Here is an 18,279-nt window from a genome sequence, read left to right as displayed (position 1 = left end):
CAGCCTTATTCCAAAATCGATTAAATGAATTTTTTTCCTCAGAATTCTACACACAACACCCCATAATGACAACGTGAAAAAAATTTACTTGAGGTTTACTTTCCGGATGCACTGTAGAATGTATGCAGACCCCTACACTCCCTGCACACTTTGTGTTGTTGATTTATTTTCACCAATCTACACGCAGTAACCCAAAATGACATGTCTTAAGAAAGGTTTCGAAATTTAGTAGAAATCAAAAACTTAAATCTCTCATTTGAAGAAGAATTCAGACCCTTTACTCTGGCATTCCAAACTGTGCTGAGGTGCATCCTGTTTGCTTTAGTTCTTCTTGAGATATATCTCAATGTTGATTGGAGTCCGCCTGTGGCAAATTGAATTGATTGTACATCATTTAGAAAGGTACACCGGTGTATATAAAGCCCTTTCATATATGTCAGAACGAAAACCAACCCGTGAAGCAAGATTATTATAGTTAACAAAAACTAAAATCAAAACTGAAACTATTATTAAAAAAACATTTTCGTAAACTGGAAATAAAATAATTAACAAAACCAAAATTAAAAACTAAAACTAAACGAAACTATTAAAGTAGCTGGAAAGACTAACTGAAATAAAATAATAATTTATTAAAATATTTTTAGTTTTAGTTTTTGAATGAATATTCTTGCCATTAGTCTTTAACCCTTGTAAGTTTTGCAATCCTACTCTAGATAAGCAGGTTTAGATAATGTATATGTTGTTCTTAATCTCAGACGCTGTCTTTGTTGTTTTGTGCCTGTCCCTACTCTTATTACCTGCTCCTGCTCTGCTCATTATGGGTTTACTGTTCTTATGGTGGGCTATTCAAGACTCAACACCCCTAACCTTGACACTACATGCTTGTTGTTCTTTGTTTCCCTCAATACAGCCTGGTGGGGCCTGCACACTGATTCAAGTCTAAGAGCCCTGTTCTTCCTAAGCCCCTGTGATTTTCATGAGAAAATATTTTAAAAATGATAAAATTGTGTAAAATTGTTCATATTCAGTGTCTAGTTTTGATTATGTTTGTTTTTATTAGACATAAACAAAACCAGATAATAAACTAGGCAGTGTAGTAAGCTTCCACTAACATTAAACTCATATCCAAATCTGTTAAGTGTGCAGTTCTGTCTGATTGTGACACAAAAGTAACTCCGTAGGCGCTCCATACCATAATTACTAAAACTAAAACTGAAACTAATATATATAAAAATAAAATAGAAATACCTTTGTGAAATAAAAACTAAACTAAAACTAAAATACACAATGAAGGAAAACTAAATCTAAACTGAATTTCCAAGTAAGGTCAGAAAAAATATAGAAATAAAAACTAATATAAAAAGGCAAAACTATAATAACCTTGCCGTGAAGTCCAAAGAACTATCTGTAGACCCCCATGATTACATTTTGGTAAGGCATGCATCAGGGTAAGCAGATAAAAAAATATTTTTAAAGCGAATGTTCCAAGGCTATAAAAGACATAAAAGGCCTGTCAAAGGCTAGTAAAAGAAATGAAAATCCACATTGGAAATGGAGAGTTCCTCTGCCTGCTAGTGTGGATGGACAGGGTGAACTATGCCAGGTCATCATAGTCTATCCCAGAAGGGATTCCTCCTGCAGAACCCTAGAGTCAGATAATATCCTGCAACTTTCACCCAATGCATTAAAGAATGAATCAGCCCAGCATACACTAAAGATGTCTGTTCTTCTAGTCCTCTGAATCTAAGCCACAGTGAAGTAATACGAGGCCAGTGCAACTTCTCAGAGCTGATAGGTGGCATCAAAGAGATGTTATCTGAGATTGGTGGGACCAAAATGAATATCAGGCATGTTGGACAATGCCTTACATACAATGGTCTTTTAAAGGCATCTCAGAGCCGAAAGAGAGGCTACCTAATTCATCCATCCATTATCCAACCCGCTGTATCCAACTACAGAGTCACAGGGGTCTGCTGAAGCCAATCCCAGCCAACACAAGGCGCAAGGCAGGAAACAAACCCTGGGCAGGGCGCCAGCCCACCACAGAGGCTACCTGATTCCTACATGAATTAGTGATGATGGGATTGTGTAGGACACTCCTGTGTTATAATGTGGTTTAAAGGCTTGACCTGGGTGTAACCCTTTAGACGAGCAGGACACCTCTGGCAGTGAACTAGCGAACTTGGAGTTGGGAGATGAATTGGATGAAGGCTCTATGATCCCAAGATAATGTAGATAAAGAAAGAGATGGATGGTGGGAGGTGGGAAAGTGGATAAGTGAGAAAGCTTTCCTACCTGTTGACCAGGCCGCAGCCTGCATGCTTAGTCCCTAGACAGGAAGCTTGGCTTGCATTTTCTCATTGTTCTGTATGGCAACTGTGCAATAATCTCTCCCATACATTTTGTTAAAACAAAGCCAGTGCCAGGAGAGGGTTGGAAGAATATTTTCTTTAGAACTAAAGCAATAATAATAATAATTCCCAATTTTCAAATGGGAATTACTTATGAACTCCTTGTAATCACTTTAGTTTTTTTTTTTTGTCAGGTGTCTCATGACTCCCAGGTATGAGAAAAACGCAACATTGAATATTGTGAAAACCCTAATGTTGAACTCGTCTTGATGTCTAATTATGCAAGGCATCAACTTTTTAGGGCTCTCCCCTGTTTTCGGTCCTCTAGGTCTGTAAAACTCTCATTTCTGGACCATATTTTGTGCTGGAAATCATACTCTTATGCTAAAGAGTAAATCAATGGGTGTATTCAGCAAAAATGATCAGAAGGACTTGAAGTTGTGCATACCACATCAACCAACCTTGGGGCTTCACCCTCTAATGGTATACAAGGGGTCAAAATTACCGCTTTACACAAAACTTTCAAAAAATTGGTTTGGTAATATAGGCCAGTGGCATGTCATTTTATGCTATTGCAAGGTTGCTGATGATGAATCTGATACTACTGTTGATATTGTATTATTTTACAGTGGTCCTAGCCCTCTAATAGCTACTCCCAAAAGGTTAAAAGTAACAGATTTCAAACATAAGCATGTAGGGTATTGTTTTAGACTACCGTATATACTCGCGTTTAAGTTCTCCCGCGAATAAGTCAGGGCTTGTTTCTGGTAATTTATAATGTCGGTCATATGAGTCGAATGCGGAAAACTCACACTATTGGTCCAAGAGATTATGATATGCTAACACCCACCTGAGAGAGTAACCACAGAGCACACTCCACACGCTAATACCCGCACTATTCCGAAGCAACATTTGCATCTTGTATTTTGTATCTCACACCCTCATATACCTTTATTGTAAGAGCATCCCTTATCTACGATGGATCGTTCAATCAGAAGAAAACATCAAACTGGTTTTAAATCAAAAGTCGTTGAAGTGGCAAAAGAAATTAGTAACTGCGCTGCTGCAACAAAATCCCAAGTGTCTGAGAAACTGGTGCGGGATTGGAGGAGGCAAGAAGATGTAAAAAAATAAAATCGATTTTATGATCAATTTTTCAGGGTTCAAGACCCGACTTATACTCGAGTATATACGGTAATTCAAGGTCACTGATTATGAATGTTATTTTTGATTCCTTACTAAGAATCTAACCCTCTAGCAGAGGGTGAAAAATGGCAAAAGGCTACCACAATCAAGAATATTTAGACTTTAAGCATTTAAATTGAAGCACATATTTTAATATTTTGGATATCTGTTCTTGTTTATTATGTACTTGTACCTGCTGAAGTAAATCATTACGTTTCTTATGAATGCCCCAAATTAGGGTGGCTCACACTAATTCAGACTGTTTTCTTTTGGTTTTTTTTCTTGTCTTCATCAGGGGGCACGCCAGACATTGAAATACTAACTGGTGGGAAATTCCAGTCTGGAATCACAGGATGTATCAAGAACCTTGTCCTTATGAACGCCCAGCCAGGAGAGGCACCCCATCAACCCATTGATTTGCAAGTTCACGCCGAAGATGGGGTCAATGTTAAGGAGTGTCCTTCTTAGGCTCTCCTGTGTTTACAAGGACAAAGACAAAGACTTTGGAGGGAAAAAACATACAAAAAGGAAAAAAGAAATGGTGCTTTGCTGCTACCAAAAAAAAAGAAAAAACAACAAAAGGATTGTCTTGTGTTCTGTATTGAAAAGCAAAAACAAAAAAAGAAGTCTTTTTAAATCGTTCCCCCTTATTGCATTGAATGAAGGACTGTAACAAACAGTAAGATTCAGGTCAGTCACCACTTTGCCCAACAATCAGCACAACAGAGCATCCTTATCGGCCCCTAGTCAAGGAAGAGCCTATGGAGTTTACCGTTTTTGTACAGCACTGAATTGTTTCTTACGGGATATAAACACAGCCCTGACCCAGTTTGGTAGTTTTGTTTTCTACAATCCAGGTTCTGATACTGTGTTTTTATGTCTTTGTGGCTGAGTTGTGTTAATACTTGAAGATTTATTTTTTGCCCTTGTCTTTCATTTAACTTTTTACCCCTTATGGTGCCCTCCGTGCCATGAGGTGGGCATGCTCTGGACCCTCTCGCAAGAAAGGATATATTTCCTTGTAGCTCTGTGTTTGCCTTTTTGACGGATACAATTTCTGGGGTTTATTTCAGTGAAATCTCTAATATTAAAGGCATCTTTCTCAACCCGTGGGGTTACTAGTGAGATCTGGACATTTTATTTTATTCCCAGAAGGGGATTTTTAGACTGATAGGAAAGTTTGGAATAGAATTCTGCAGAGAGGGTGATGGTTCCCTTACCTTCCCTGCAGAATTACTTTGAGACACAGTTTACTTAAATCACGCGTCCTATGACAGCGACAGCAAACAGAGCAACACATAAACCGGCCGGATTCTAACACTGACAATGACTGTGCCAGAATTTGAAGGAATGTTCAAGTTAAATTCCCTTCCTCCCCTTTTTACACATAAGAATAAAAGTGGAGGGTCACACAAACCTTCTATTGAGGTCCTCAAGTATACAGAGGTTGACAATCATGCTCTTGTCATGCCTGTTCAATGGTGCTATTTTTGGGAAACTAAATCCCAAAGAAAACTGCAGTGTTTATATTTAAAAAGCCATGGTGCTCCCAAGACTTCCTGAAGAAAATGCCTTTGGGTCATTTGTTACCTCTGGTTTTATACGGCACTGAAAATATTTTGAGACATCATCTTATTTTTAGTGATTCTTGTCCTAGTGTAAAGTTATTACTCCCCAGTTCCTTGATCCATCTGTAGAAAAAAAATCATTTGTAGTATCGCAATGATGTAGAGTGAAAAAGGTGGAAAGGTTTGAAAGCCAAAGCCTCAGGAACTTAAATCTAAACCACTCCATATTCAGGTAAAAAGTTTTTAGTCAGTTTGGTTGCTGTCATACAAGATGAGTGAGCAGCCATGAAATGGATTTCATCAAAGGTTTTATGGTCTCCTGAAAGGTCCCATTGACACATCAGCCAATCAGCCATATGGTGGTCATCTCAAACTGCCTCAACTATATAAGTGCCTCTGCTTTTCCATTCGGAGATCACCAAGTGTGCATATTGATAAATTGAAGAGCGTCTTCCTAACTTTGAACAATATGGAATCATGGTGCATTTGGCCTTGAGTGATCATTTTCTCTAACACTTGATCATACAAGTTACAAGACAAATGTCTAAAAAAGCCATGACAACAACTTACCTTGACTCAAATGAGACTAGCAAGTTAATAACTGAAGAGTTGATTCCCCACCTTGTGCCCATTGCTGTCCTCAAACTGGATAAGCAGGTTTGGAAGTGGATTGGTGGAGGGTCGTGAAAGAAAGAAGGACGTCTAACGTGTGACAAGGCCCACACTATAATCTGCCCCCAAAATGCTAATAACGCCATCACAAAGAAGAATTTGTGAAGGAGAGAAAAGCACCAAAAGCTTGCTTACCTTCAACGGTGGTTTAGATTCATCTGGTCCTTACTGAAGTTGGAGATTTTTTGCTGTGCAGGCAACAGAAATGATTTTCATCGTAATTTAGCTAATGTCTGGGTGAGCAGATGAAACCATCGTTTTCGACTCTGCACTGATTTGTGATTTTTTTTCCAAATATGAACTAAGACACAAATACATTTCTAAACTCTTAAAATGAGAAAACATCAACATTCAAACGACAGAGGCTCCAGTTCCAATGAAATATAAACAGATATGCTTTGAATGGCATACCCTACCCGAGCCGAACAGTCCTGGCAACTTTCCTTCAGCATACCTGAAGAGAATGATTTTAGCAGCCATCTATTTAAACTTCCCATCTTTCAATGAATCTATTGATTTACATGAGCACACTGAAAATTTACAGTGTTCAAAGTTAGGCTTAATGACGTGACATTGCGCGTTTAAATTCAGAAATGATGAGTTGGGGCGTACAATGCCACTGTACTAAAATGAAGGATCCGTGACTGTGACATTGCTGCTCTTTTTCTCTCTGATTCTTTCCAGAAGCCATGACCAGAAAATAGTTCAGTAGTTGATTATCGTTGTCATCTTACTTTGGAGAACTCAGCCAGGCAAGCCGATTCACTTAGCACCTTGTGCACGTGAGCACTATCACAAAGCACTTTAGGAAAGCAGCACAGACAGTGAAGCATTCATGTGGATCACTTGCAAAATGGAGATGAGAGGCATTTGTATTGCAGCATGAAAGATCAGACATACTTTTTAGAACACTCAACGCAAGGTCATCTTATTTTATTTGCACGCAATTAATGGTCCCTATGACCCTGCTCAAGATTAAGTGTGCTTAGGAAATGGTGTGGTACAGTGAAAGGCTCCTGAGGCAGCGGGCACCATTAGATGAATTGGGAAATTAGCCAAGATGGGCCACCTAGTGGTCAGTGCAGAGTGCTGTGCCCTTTTGCACTCGATATCACTTCTCTTGTGTTCAGAAATCTGTGTAACAGCTGCTGGCAAGGGAACTAAGATTAGTTTGGACAGAAAGTGTATTGAGCGAACAAACTGGTTCGGGTTGAAACCTTTTTTTTACTGGTTCAAAAGATATGGATGTGTTGTCACTTTTGTCAAATCTATGCATGTTTCATTTTTATTCCTTAAAAATAACACATAACACACACTTTAGCATAATGGTCTGCCAGGCTCTAGACCTGTGGCCTGCTCTGTATCCTTCTTCATGCTCTTCTATTTGTAAGCCAAAAAAAGCAAATGATAATGGCGATCCTCCCGCCACATCATGTCTACGAGCTCCAGCATAAAAGAGGAAAAAGTGCCTTGTTCCTTTGCATTTGTGGTGATTTTTTTGTATGTTTTTTAGTAATTTCTGGATTCATTTTAGAATCGACGCAGAAGACAAGTCAAGTCAAGCGAAGCAGAGCACATTTTAATTCTCCATGCATTCTTTGTCCAGCAGCTTAGTTTGCTGAATGACTTTGTATTTTGAAGTACACGGTTGTTTTAGTCAAATGGATGAATAATTCTCACTAACAGTCTCTAAAGTACCTGTTTGGGGATCACGCTTGGGCCCTCGGTCCTCTAGGCCCTAAGACACATTCTTCATTGAAACTGGGAACTGGTGTCCTAATGCTGGCGGGCCTTTTATTGTAAAGGCCGCTGTTTACTGACTGCGCCTAACTTTTGTCTTTTTTTTTTTTTTAGTGTTTTTAATTTTTTTCTTTCTTCACTCAAACGAAGTGCACCTCGACGTATAGAAAGCAACCCGCTTTGTTGTAAAGCTAGCAAGATGCAACTTGAGAGTAGATAAATGGAGTCTTCCTATTGCAATGTTAATTCTGGAGAAAGACAGATGAATAGGATTTTTACAGCCATGATATTCTTGCCATCATGTGGCTTTCTTTTCACCATTTTAATTTCCCCAAATGCAGCTTTAATACTACTGAAATGTGTTGTGCTGTTGCTCTTTATGGTTTATTTTAAAAAAAAATTTGAGTTAAAGATTTTTTAATATAGGCTAAAATACCTGTATTGCATATATATATATATATATATATTTATCATTGCTTTTAAATGTTCTTTTATTAAACTGTCATCTTGCAGTACTACCATTATAGATTTTCCAGGTTTGTTTTGTGTTTTTTCACTTGACACCACTGAGATTTTTAAAGATTAAAAGATGGTGAGCTACTCCCATGATGGCTTTCAAGTTGTCGGCGCTCTCTGCAGATATATTTACATTTATGTTCATTTGCTTAGCAGATCCTTTTATCCAGAATGTCTTACAAAAAATGTCAACATAATCGACTAAACATCAGTCTGGGGGAACTGTTTGTGAACAAGTGTGACAAGACAAGGTGGCAAAATTGATCATCACAAGTGAAGAGCTGTGGACGAAATCTCAGACCCGACAGCAGGTGCGGTTATAAAGCAGCTTTATTTTCAGAGTCAAGGTGAGAAGAGTTTCAGAAAAGCAGACAATCAAATATACATGACAGCGTCAGGGCTCTTCTGAACCCCGTCTGTTGGGTGGGGTCCAGTTTTATACCCCTAGAATGCGTAATTTAATATCATTATAAAATGTAACAGTCAACACATTTATTATACACAAACCTTGAGCCCCTTCAACGCCCCTTGTGCAACTTGATTTCTTGGCTCCTTTTGTTATGGCGTTCAGATGTAAGCTAAGGGAAAACATGATAAGGCAGACTCATGTGTGGAATGCTCAGACCTTGAGTCCTTTGCACAAACATTTTTCTGTTTGCTAAAACAAAGCATGCTATTACATGGTTTTGTAATGCTTACTTCTCAGACATGAATTAGTACAAGGGAACGAAGAGAACATTCGTCTTCCACATTCCCCCCTTTTTTAGCAAACAAAAATATTTGATCAGGGAGAGTTGAGTAGGAAAGGGTAGGAGAGGAGGATGGAGTGGAGTGGGCGGAGGAGTGTGGGGTGGATGTGCTGATCTGAAGCATTTTTTCTTTGTGTAAAAAATAAGTCTTTGCCATCGAGGCAGTAAAATACTTGGATACAATGTATCTTATCAAGGGAACAATACAGCAAGCTACAAGCAGGAGAACAATTAAAGCAACTGTAAGAGAGGTGAAAACTGATTTAAGCCATTGGCCCCAGGACCCAAAAGTGGACATAAACCATTTGTCCCAAGGATTAGAAATGCCAGAATTAGTAGCTAGTTCATCAAAGAAATCATCAGTAACTGGGGCATCAGTAACCACAGGAGCCGTTGGGGCAATGAGTGAATGTGGTCGTGGTACGGGTTGTGGGTAAAGTGTTGCGGAAGAAAGCACTGGATATAAAAGTTTTTTTTTTTTATTATTTTTATCACTCCTTCTCCTCCTTCCTTCAGACTGGGGTCCTGTATCAGCCTACACTTTCTGTAAAGCTATAAGCAGCTGTTCTTTTTCCTTTCTATTCTTAAGTTCAGCAACTAAAAGCTCATTCCGTTTTGTGCCGCTTCCAACGTCACGGTCTTTAATAACCAATTTCCATCTGTCATAAATATCCATCCGATAAGGACCTCCATTACAACAACCCTGTGTATTTCTGCACAGTATTTTTCTAATTCATATCTCCAGTTCCTTCCACTGGCCATCCACCTCCACTGTCCTTATTCCACCTCCTACATGTTTTTTTTAATCCTGTCGTTTTTTTCAATGAGCTTTCTAGGGAACCCGCCTTTCAATCCCGACAGCGCACTAGGAGCCTGGTGATCCCCCGAAAATAATCCTTCTAACGTTAGGTTTTTTAGGACTCTTTGGGGACTGTTTGACTGGCTACTGATTGTTTTTCCCATAGTGAGTGGCAGGATCTCAGCAGAAAGTGACTCAGCCCTCGATAAACCCCGTTCCACCCGCCGTCTGCTCCTATTCCCGGATTACAGCTTCAGGTGACTTCGTGTCCGTTATTTGCATCAGCAGAATTCTACATCAATATGCCCCGTGGAGTCCAGGATATGGAGGTTTTTACCCCGATCCCTTCATCAGACGGTTTGTATCGTCAATCTGCCAGGGTATTGTCTCCGTCACCTTAGCAACCCGTTGAAACAAGAGTATGACCAGACAGCAGATGAAAAACTCGACCTCCCGTTTATTTAGACACACATTCTCTAAATACGCCCTTTCACCCCCGTTCCTCAAATTATTATAGGAGCGTGCCACTCGCCCCTTTTCTAATCCTTTCCACAGGGGTGACTAGCTAACATTCACACTGTGCCGTTTTCCGTAGGGTCCCAAAGCCACTTTCCTTGAGCCCTTAGAACACTCCTATGTATTTTCCATACAGTATGCTTTCTTATTCTTTATTTTGCATATGCTTTTTATTCCTTTTCCTTCTATATTCATATTACTTCCAGCACACCAGTCAAACTAACAGGAATCCCCCGATCTACTCACCGTGACTCCATCCACCTGCATGGAAATGCCATCAAGTCGTGCCTCGTATCGGCTAGGAGGAGGTCAGGGACTCCCCACGCAGGAAACGCCCAAGGCAGGCCAATCCTACATTTACCGAAGCTGGACCCGATCCGGCCGGAATCGGCTCCACCACGGTCATCTGGGCGATCCTGCACGAGGAGCCGTCTGCCGTCTCCTGCCCCACGTTGGCGCCAAAACTGTGGACGAAATCTCAGACCCGACAGCAGGTGCGGTTATAAAGCAGCTTTATTTTCAGAGTCAAGGTGAGAAGAGTTTCAGAAAAGCAGACAATCAAATATACATGACAGCGTCAGGGCTCTTCTGAACCCCGTCTGTTGGGTGGGGTCCAGTTTTATACCCCTAGAATGCGTAATTTAATATCATTATAAAATGTAACAGTCAACACATTTATTATACACAAACCTTTAGCCCCTTCAACGCCCCTTGTGCAACTTGATTTCTTGGCTCCTTTTGTTATGGCGTTCAGATGTAAGCTAAGGGAAAACGTGATAAGGCAGACTCATGTGTGGAATGCTCAGACCTTGAGTCCTTTGCACAAACATTTTTCTGTTTGCTAAAACAAAGCATGCTATTACATGGTTTTGTAATGCTTACTTCTCAGACATGAATTAGTACAAGGGAACAAAGAGAACATTCGTCTTCCACAGAGCTCAGGATAAAATACAACTGGGTTATAATTCTTAGATAATAAAATCAGAAATTCATCAAACAAGAGAGTCTTCAAACTCTTCTTAAAAACATTGGAGGAGTCAGAAGTTCAAATGGAGGAGAGCAGCTCAGAACTACACAAGAAAACAGCCTGGATTGAGATTTGATGCCATGCAGAGCTGACATCGCCAGATGCTATTCATTACCAGACCTGAGAAAGAGCAGAGAACTTCATAAGTGTTTCCATATAAAAAGGTGCTCAGCTTCTAAGTACTCTGTAGGTGAGCATTTAAAGATTTGAACTTTAGAAGTGCTGCTACAACGAGCCAATGTAGCGATCTAAAAAAAGGAGTGACATGTGCCCACCTAGGATGATTGAACACTGCTGTTGCATCTTAAATCATCTGCAATGGCTTGGTGACGCATGCCGGTATTCCAATCAGCAGAGAAAGTAGTCCAGACACGTAAGGACCAAAGCCTGAACCAGGAACTGTGCTAAAGTCTGATCCTTTGAATGTTGCACATTTTGAATCTGCAAGGCCAAGAGACCATAGAAACATAGTCCCTGAAGGACAGCTGGTCATTGATCACCATTCCAAGGCTGTTTACTGACTTGGTGGATGTTAGTGATAGTAAGCCAAGCTGAACAGAGATAAGGTGCTGAATAGATGGAGAAGTTGGAATAACAAGATGGTCTGCCTTTGCCAGGCTGAGTTGGAGGCAAGGCTGGTTCAATGGTACATTGCGCACCTAGGCAGAGTTGGTTGCAAGTGCCCTAAAGATACATCCAAAAGAGAGTTCCCTTTTTAGACCTGTGTGATAAGATCCATAGCTGAAATCGATGAAGAAGGAAAAGGAGTCCCCATGATTGCATATGAAATTGACAAGCTGGAGGGTGTGATGGTCCCCCATGGAGGTTGTCAACCTTGCAACCACATATGAAACACCTTTTTGTCACCCTTAGGCCAGTGCCGACTCGATCTATGCCTAGAGCCATCCCTGGGTGGAGGTTGTGTTACTTCAGCAGCCATTACAACCCACACTTCAGAACAGGTAATCTACCTGAAGGCTAAGCATGTTTGAGCCTTGTCAGTACTTATATGGAAGATGAACCAGGAAAGTTTGGGTTGCCACTGAAACAGGGGGTGCTTATCCTGTGGTATGTTTGTGGATCCCAATGTGACAGTGCAGTGAAGGAGAAACTCTGCTGAAAACAAGGGCCTTCTTTAGATTAGACCTAAAACTGAGGTCCTCACTTCTGTGGTCATGAAAGATCCTTCAGCATCTTTCAAACAGAGTAGGGTGCTCCCTTACATCTTAGTTAAATTGCTCACTACAGCCTTGTCCACTCTGGCCTCCTAATCAACCCTTGTCTCTAACTATCTCATTCCTTCATCACCTAATAGTTAATATGTGGTGAATGTTCTGCAGGGAGATTATGTACAATGGTAACGGTGGAAAAATGTAACTATTGACCATCAATTACATGCTTTTCCAGGTGGACTGAGTAGGTTAGTTTACTTTACTATATATTATATATATTACACTATATATTATAGTGGTGTGAAAAACTATTTGCCCCTGATTTCTTATTCTTTTGCATGTTTGTCACACAAAATGTTTCTGATCATCAAACACATTTAACCATTAGTCAAATATAACACAAGTAAACACAAAATGCTGTTTTAAATGATGGTTTTATTATTTAGGGAGAAAAAATCCAAACCTACATGGCCCTGTGTGAAAAGTAATTGCCCCTTGTTAAAAATAACCTAACTGTGGTGTATCACACCTGAGTTCAATTTCCGTAGCCACCCCCAGGCCTGATTACTGCCACACCTGTTTCAATCAAGAAATCACTTCAATAGGAGCTGCCTGACACAGAGAAGTAGACCAAAAGCACCTCAAAAGCTAGACATCATGCCAAGATCCAAAGAAATTCAGGAACAAATGAGAACAGAAGTAATTGAGATCTATCAGTCTGGTAAAGGTTATAAAGCCATTTCTAAAGCTTTGGGACTCCAGCGAACCACAGTGAGAGCCATTATCCACAAATGGCAAAAACATGGAACAGTGGTGAACCTTCCCAAAATTACCCCAAGAGCGCAGAGACGACTCATCCGAGAGGTCACAAAAGACCCCAGGACAACGTCTAAAGAACTGCAGGCCTCACTTGCCTCAATTAAGGTCAGTGTTCACGACTCCACCATAAGAAAGAGACTGGGCAAAAACGGCCTGCATGGCAGATTTCCAAGACGCAAACCACTGTTAAGCAAAAAGAACATTAGGGCTCGTCTCAATTTTGCTAAGAAACATCTCAATGATTGCCAAGACTTTTGGGAAAATACCTTGTGGACTGATGAGACAAAAGTTGAACTTTTTGGAAGGCAAATGTCCCGTTACATCTGGCGTAAAAGGAACACAGCATTTCAGAAAAAGAACATCATACCAACAGTAACATATGGTGGTGGTAGTGTGATGGTCTGGGGTTGTTTTGCTGCTTCAGGACCTGGAAGGCTTGCTGTGATAGATGGAACCATGAATTCTACTGTCTACCAAAAAATCCTGAAGGAGAATGTCCGTCCATCTGTTCGTCAACTCAAGCTGAAGCGATCTTGGGTGCTTCAACAGGACAATGACCCAAAACACACCAGCAAATCCACCTCTGAATGGCTGAAGAAAAACAAAATGAAGACTTTGGAGTGGCCTAGTCAAAGTCCTGACCTGAATCCAATTGAGATGCTATGGCATGACCTTAAAAAGGCGGTTCATGCTAGAAAACCCTCAATTAAAGCTGAATTACAACAATTCTGCAAAGATGAGTGGGCCAAAATTCCTCCAGAGCGCTGTAAAAGACTCATTGCAAGTTATCCCAAATGCTTGATTGCAGTTATTGCTGCTAAGGGTGGCCCAACCAGTTATTAGGTTCAGGGGCAATTACTTTTTCACACAGGGCCATGTAGGTTTGGATTTTTTTTTCTCCCTAAATAATAAAAACCATCATTTAAAAACTGCATTTTGTGTTTACTTGTGTTATATTTGACTAATGGTTAAATGTGTTTGATGATCAGAAACATTTTGTGTGACAAACATGCAAAAGAATAAGAAATCAGGAAGGGGGCAAATAGTTTTTCACACCACTGTATATTACAATATAAATGTAACTATTTAATTAATTCAGGTTGTAATATCAATGTGACATGTAGAGTTAATACCTTGATATCCTCTGGAGGGAATGAAGGTTCAGCTGTCTATCCTCAGCAAAGCACTGATAGGAAAAACCATGGGACATGATGTCAGGACATAGTGAGGTGGTGTATAGAGAAAAGAGGAGAGGGCCCAGCACCGATCCTTGGGGCACCCTCTTGTTTGCCTGGTGTACCCTTGAGATTTCAAATGGTAGGATCTGCCCAAGAGGTATGACTCAAAGCCACAGGGCAGTGTCTGTGATGCCAAGCATGGGAAAGGCGCTATATAAATAAAATTTATTATTATTATTATTATTATTATTATTATTATTATTATTATTATAAAGAGGATGGAAAGAGGATCTGGTGGCTTACTGTGTTGAAAATGGAGGAAAGATTTATCAGGATGAGGACAAATGACCTGTTACCAGTACTAGCCAGTCGTAATGCGTCTATAATGGTAAGTAGAGACATCTCAGTGGGATGGCCCCTTTCCAGAGCCTAACTGATTAGGATCAAGCAGTCTGTTCTTAGCATTGGTAGTAGATACTACAGCATAGTGGGCCACTGCTCCTGAGCCGAATCTCTGCATCCTTCTTACTTTTAATTGATCTCATTGTTTAGTGACCTGTCCTTTTTAGTTGTGTTTGTGTACATATAAATTTACAAAGCTCCTATTGTGATAGCCATGTCTGTCTGTCTGTCTGTCCACATGAAACAACTTGACACCCACTGGACCAATTCTGTTAAAACATAGCACATCTTTTTGTTACAACTGTTTAATTTTTGTTGAGTTATCTCAAACATGTTATGTTGTACAAAGTTTTGAAATTTCAAAATCTTACATTGAAAAGCTTTGGTGAATCTCTGAACTTGTCTATCTTAAAACAGAGAAAAGTTCTTTGCAATTCAGTTTCAGATTAGTTTATTATTTCAATTTTACATTGACAGTGGTTACAAGAACTTTACAGTCATATGAAAAAGTTTGGGAACCCCTCTTACTTCTTTGGATTTTTGTTTATCATTGGCTGAGCTTTCAAAGTAACAACTTCCTTTTAATATATGACATGCCTTATGGAAACAGTAGTATTTCAGCAGTGAAATTAAGTTTATTGGATTAACAGAAAATATGCAATATGAGTCATAACAAAATTAGACAGGTGCATACATTTGGGCACCCCAACAGAGATATTACATCAATACTTAGTTGAGCCTCCTTTTGCAAATATAACAGCCTCGAGACGCCTCCTATAGAGCCTTTGATGAGTGTCTGGATTCTGGATGGAGGTATTTTTGACCATTCCTCCATACAAAATCTCTCCAGTTCAGTTAAATTTCATGGCTGCCAAGCATGGACAGCCTGCTTCAAATCATCCGATAGATTTTCAATGATATTCAAGTCAGGGGACTGTGACGGCCATTCCAGAACATTGTACTTCTCCCGCTGCATGAATGCCTTCGTAGATTTCGAACTGAGTTTTGGGTCATTGTCTTGTTGGAATATCCAACCCCTGCATAACTTCAACTTTGTAACTGATGTTTGAACATTATTCTGAAGAATGTGTTGATATTGGGTTGAATTCCATCCGGCCCTCAACTTTAACAAGGGCCCCAGTCCCAGAACTAGCCACATAACCCCACAACATGATGGAACCTCCACCACATTTGACAGTAGTTAGCAGGTGTTTTTCTTGGAATGCGGTGTTCTTCTTCCACCATGCAAAGTGCTTTTTGTTATGACCAAATAACTCCATTTTTGTCTCATCAGTCCAAAGCACTTTGTTCCAAAATGAATCTGGCTTGTCTAAATGAGCATTTGCATACAACAAGCAACTCTGTTTGTGTTGTGAGTTCAGAAAGGGCTTCTTTCTCATCACCCTGCCATACAGATGTTCTTTGCGCAAATTGCGCTGAATTGTAGAACGATGTACAGATACACCATCTGCAGCAAGATGTTCTTGCAGGTCTTTGGAGGTGATCTGTGGGTTGTCTGTAACCATTCTCACAATCCTGAGCATATGCCGCTCCTGTATTTTTCTTGGCCTTCCATTTCCTGATTACATTTCTTACAGTTAAAACTGACAATTTAAATCTCTCTGATAGCTTTTTGTTTCCTTCCCCTAAACCGTGATACTGAACAATCTTTGTGTTCAGATCTTTTAAGAGTTGCTTTGAGGATCCCATGCTGTCACTCTTCAGAGGAGAGTCAAAGGGAAGCACAACTTGCAATTGACCACCTTAAATACCTTTTCTCATGATTGGACACTCCTGTCTATGAAGTTCAAGGCTTAACAAGCTAATCCAACCAATTTGGTGTTGCACGTAATCAGTATTGAGCAGTTACAAGCATTCAAATCAGCAAAATTACAAGGGGACCCACATTTTTACACAGCCAGTTTCTCACATTTGATTTAATTTCATAGAACTAAATACTGCTTCACTAAAAATCTTTGTTCAGAAAACACCCCAATACTCAGATATTCCTAGGAAATGAAAGACATACCGCTGTTATCTTTTTTGTTGAAAGTAGAGTCAATTATTATGCAGGCTGAGAGGGGTTCCCAAACTTTTTCAAATGACTGTATATGCTACATATTGTCCTCTTTTTTCACCACCAATAACCACTAATGTTGGCAAATAGATCCCCAGTATAGCTTTAACATCAGCAGACTGTCTACATGGGTAAGGATGTTGCTGCCATGTGCTGCTTGCATGCACAGGGCTGCAATCCTCCATCTGCAAGTCTAAATGGGTGCACATGGAAACCTCTGCATCAGCAAATTGTGTATGCTTAATGAAGGCTTCCCAGCTGCTGGTGTCTAAGCAAAAGAGAACCAGTGCATCAACACATCTCAGTCCTCTTGACGCTTTAAGCCATAACAGATAAGCTAAATGATGTTCCTAACTGTGAAAGTATAAAATGGAAGTAGGGAGAACAAATGGTTCCCTAGATATGAATGTAGTACCCTGTGGTATGTAAGCCGTTATGCACAGAGTAAATCAACATTTACAGAGTATTAACTGGACACTAAACCAAGCTCACAGCTAAATTACCTGCTGATTATAATAATTTACTATTTCACTGTCACTATCATTTACTTGGGTGATGGTTGATTTCATGCGTCCTGATAAATAACGGAGGTATACCAAAATGTCTTGTTTTTAACAGGCTGCACATCTAATAAACATTGCAAACATTGCTTCAGTAAAACAAATATTTTCACAATATATTTAGAACAGCGGGCATAAAACAAACCACAATTTACCATCAGAGTGCCACGTTCACCAGATAGCCATACTGGTCAGTCACTGTTTTAAAATGTACCTTTAACTTCTGCTATCCCTGACATTGGTAAAACTGAATAGCTTTGCAAGTCCCACTTCATTAAAATTACTACGGCCAGACATCCTCAAGCAAATGAATTAATTTTTTTTAAGTTTAATGTTATTTTAATTGGCAATTGCAAATTGTCATTGTGTGTGCGTGTGAGGTGTGTATGTGTGTGTGAGAGGATGAAAGTGATCCCTGTGATGGACTAGAGTCCTGTCCAGGTCTGTTTTCAGCCTTTTGACAAATCCCGGTGAGGTAGCCTTTTGAAATCACAACTTGAAACAGACCGAGGATGAGGAGGAGGAGTTTGGCAGCATGTGCTGATTACAACGTGTCGTTACACCCAGCGCACAATGAACCACCCGGATTGGGACCCAAGTGCAGCCGTGCAACAGGTGAAACATCAGCACCACACTGGTCTGAGAAAGTTCTACAACCTACCTACTGAACTCAGTCCATTGAGGGCTATAGTGACTTCTCCATACTGGAACGCACCTTGTAACCAGTAGTAGCGGCATCACTGAGACCAAACCCCAGTCACATTTACACCCAAACTTGTCACGGGATCAAATATAGCCCCTTTTAAACAATAAATGAACCTTAACACAAAGGTCAAGACAATCAAAGTATAAGCAGCACAGAAAACAATCCTCTTCTTTCACACTCCTGTTGTCAAGCTTTGTCCATCACCTCCCGGCTCTGAGTTCCTGGTCAAGGTGAAGCAGCTC

At 40.1% G+C, this 18,279-nt stretch overlaps 1 protein-coding gene across 10 annotated transcripts in view; it reads left to right on the top strand.

Annotated features, from left to right (window-relative positions):
- hspg2 (heparan sulfate proteoglycan 2) overlaps positions 1 to 4,916 on the top strand; it is a 516,773-nt gene extending 511,857 nt beyond the window's left edge. For all 10 annotated transcript variants that reach the window (XM_039755775.1, XM_039755773.1, XM_039755774.1 and 7 more), the window contains one exon: positions 3,832 to 4,916. In XM_039755775.1, coding sequence (XP_039611709.1) covers positions 3,832 to 4,004 — 173 coding nt within the window. In that variant the 3' untranslated portion in view covers positions 4,005 to 4,916. The remainder of the gene's footprint in view (positions 1 to 3,831) is intronic.
- Positions 4,917 to 18,279: the final 13,363 nt, after the last annotated feature.

The sequence above is a fragment of the Polypterus senegalus genome, chromosome 6 (genome assembly GCF_016835505.1).
Source record: "Polypterus senegalus isolate Bchr_013 chromosome 6, ASM1683550v1, whole genome shotgun sequence".
In the NCBI taxonomy this organism is placed as follows: domain Eukaryota; kingdom Metazoa; phylum Chordata; class Cladistia; order Polypteriformes; family Polypteridae; genus Polypterus; species Polypterus senegalus.
This window is presented reverse-complemented; position numbering and strand designations above follow the sequence as displayed.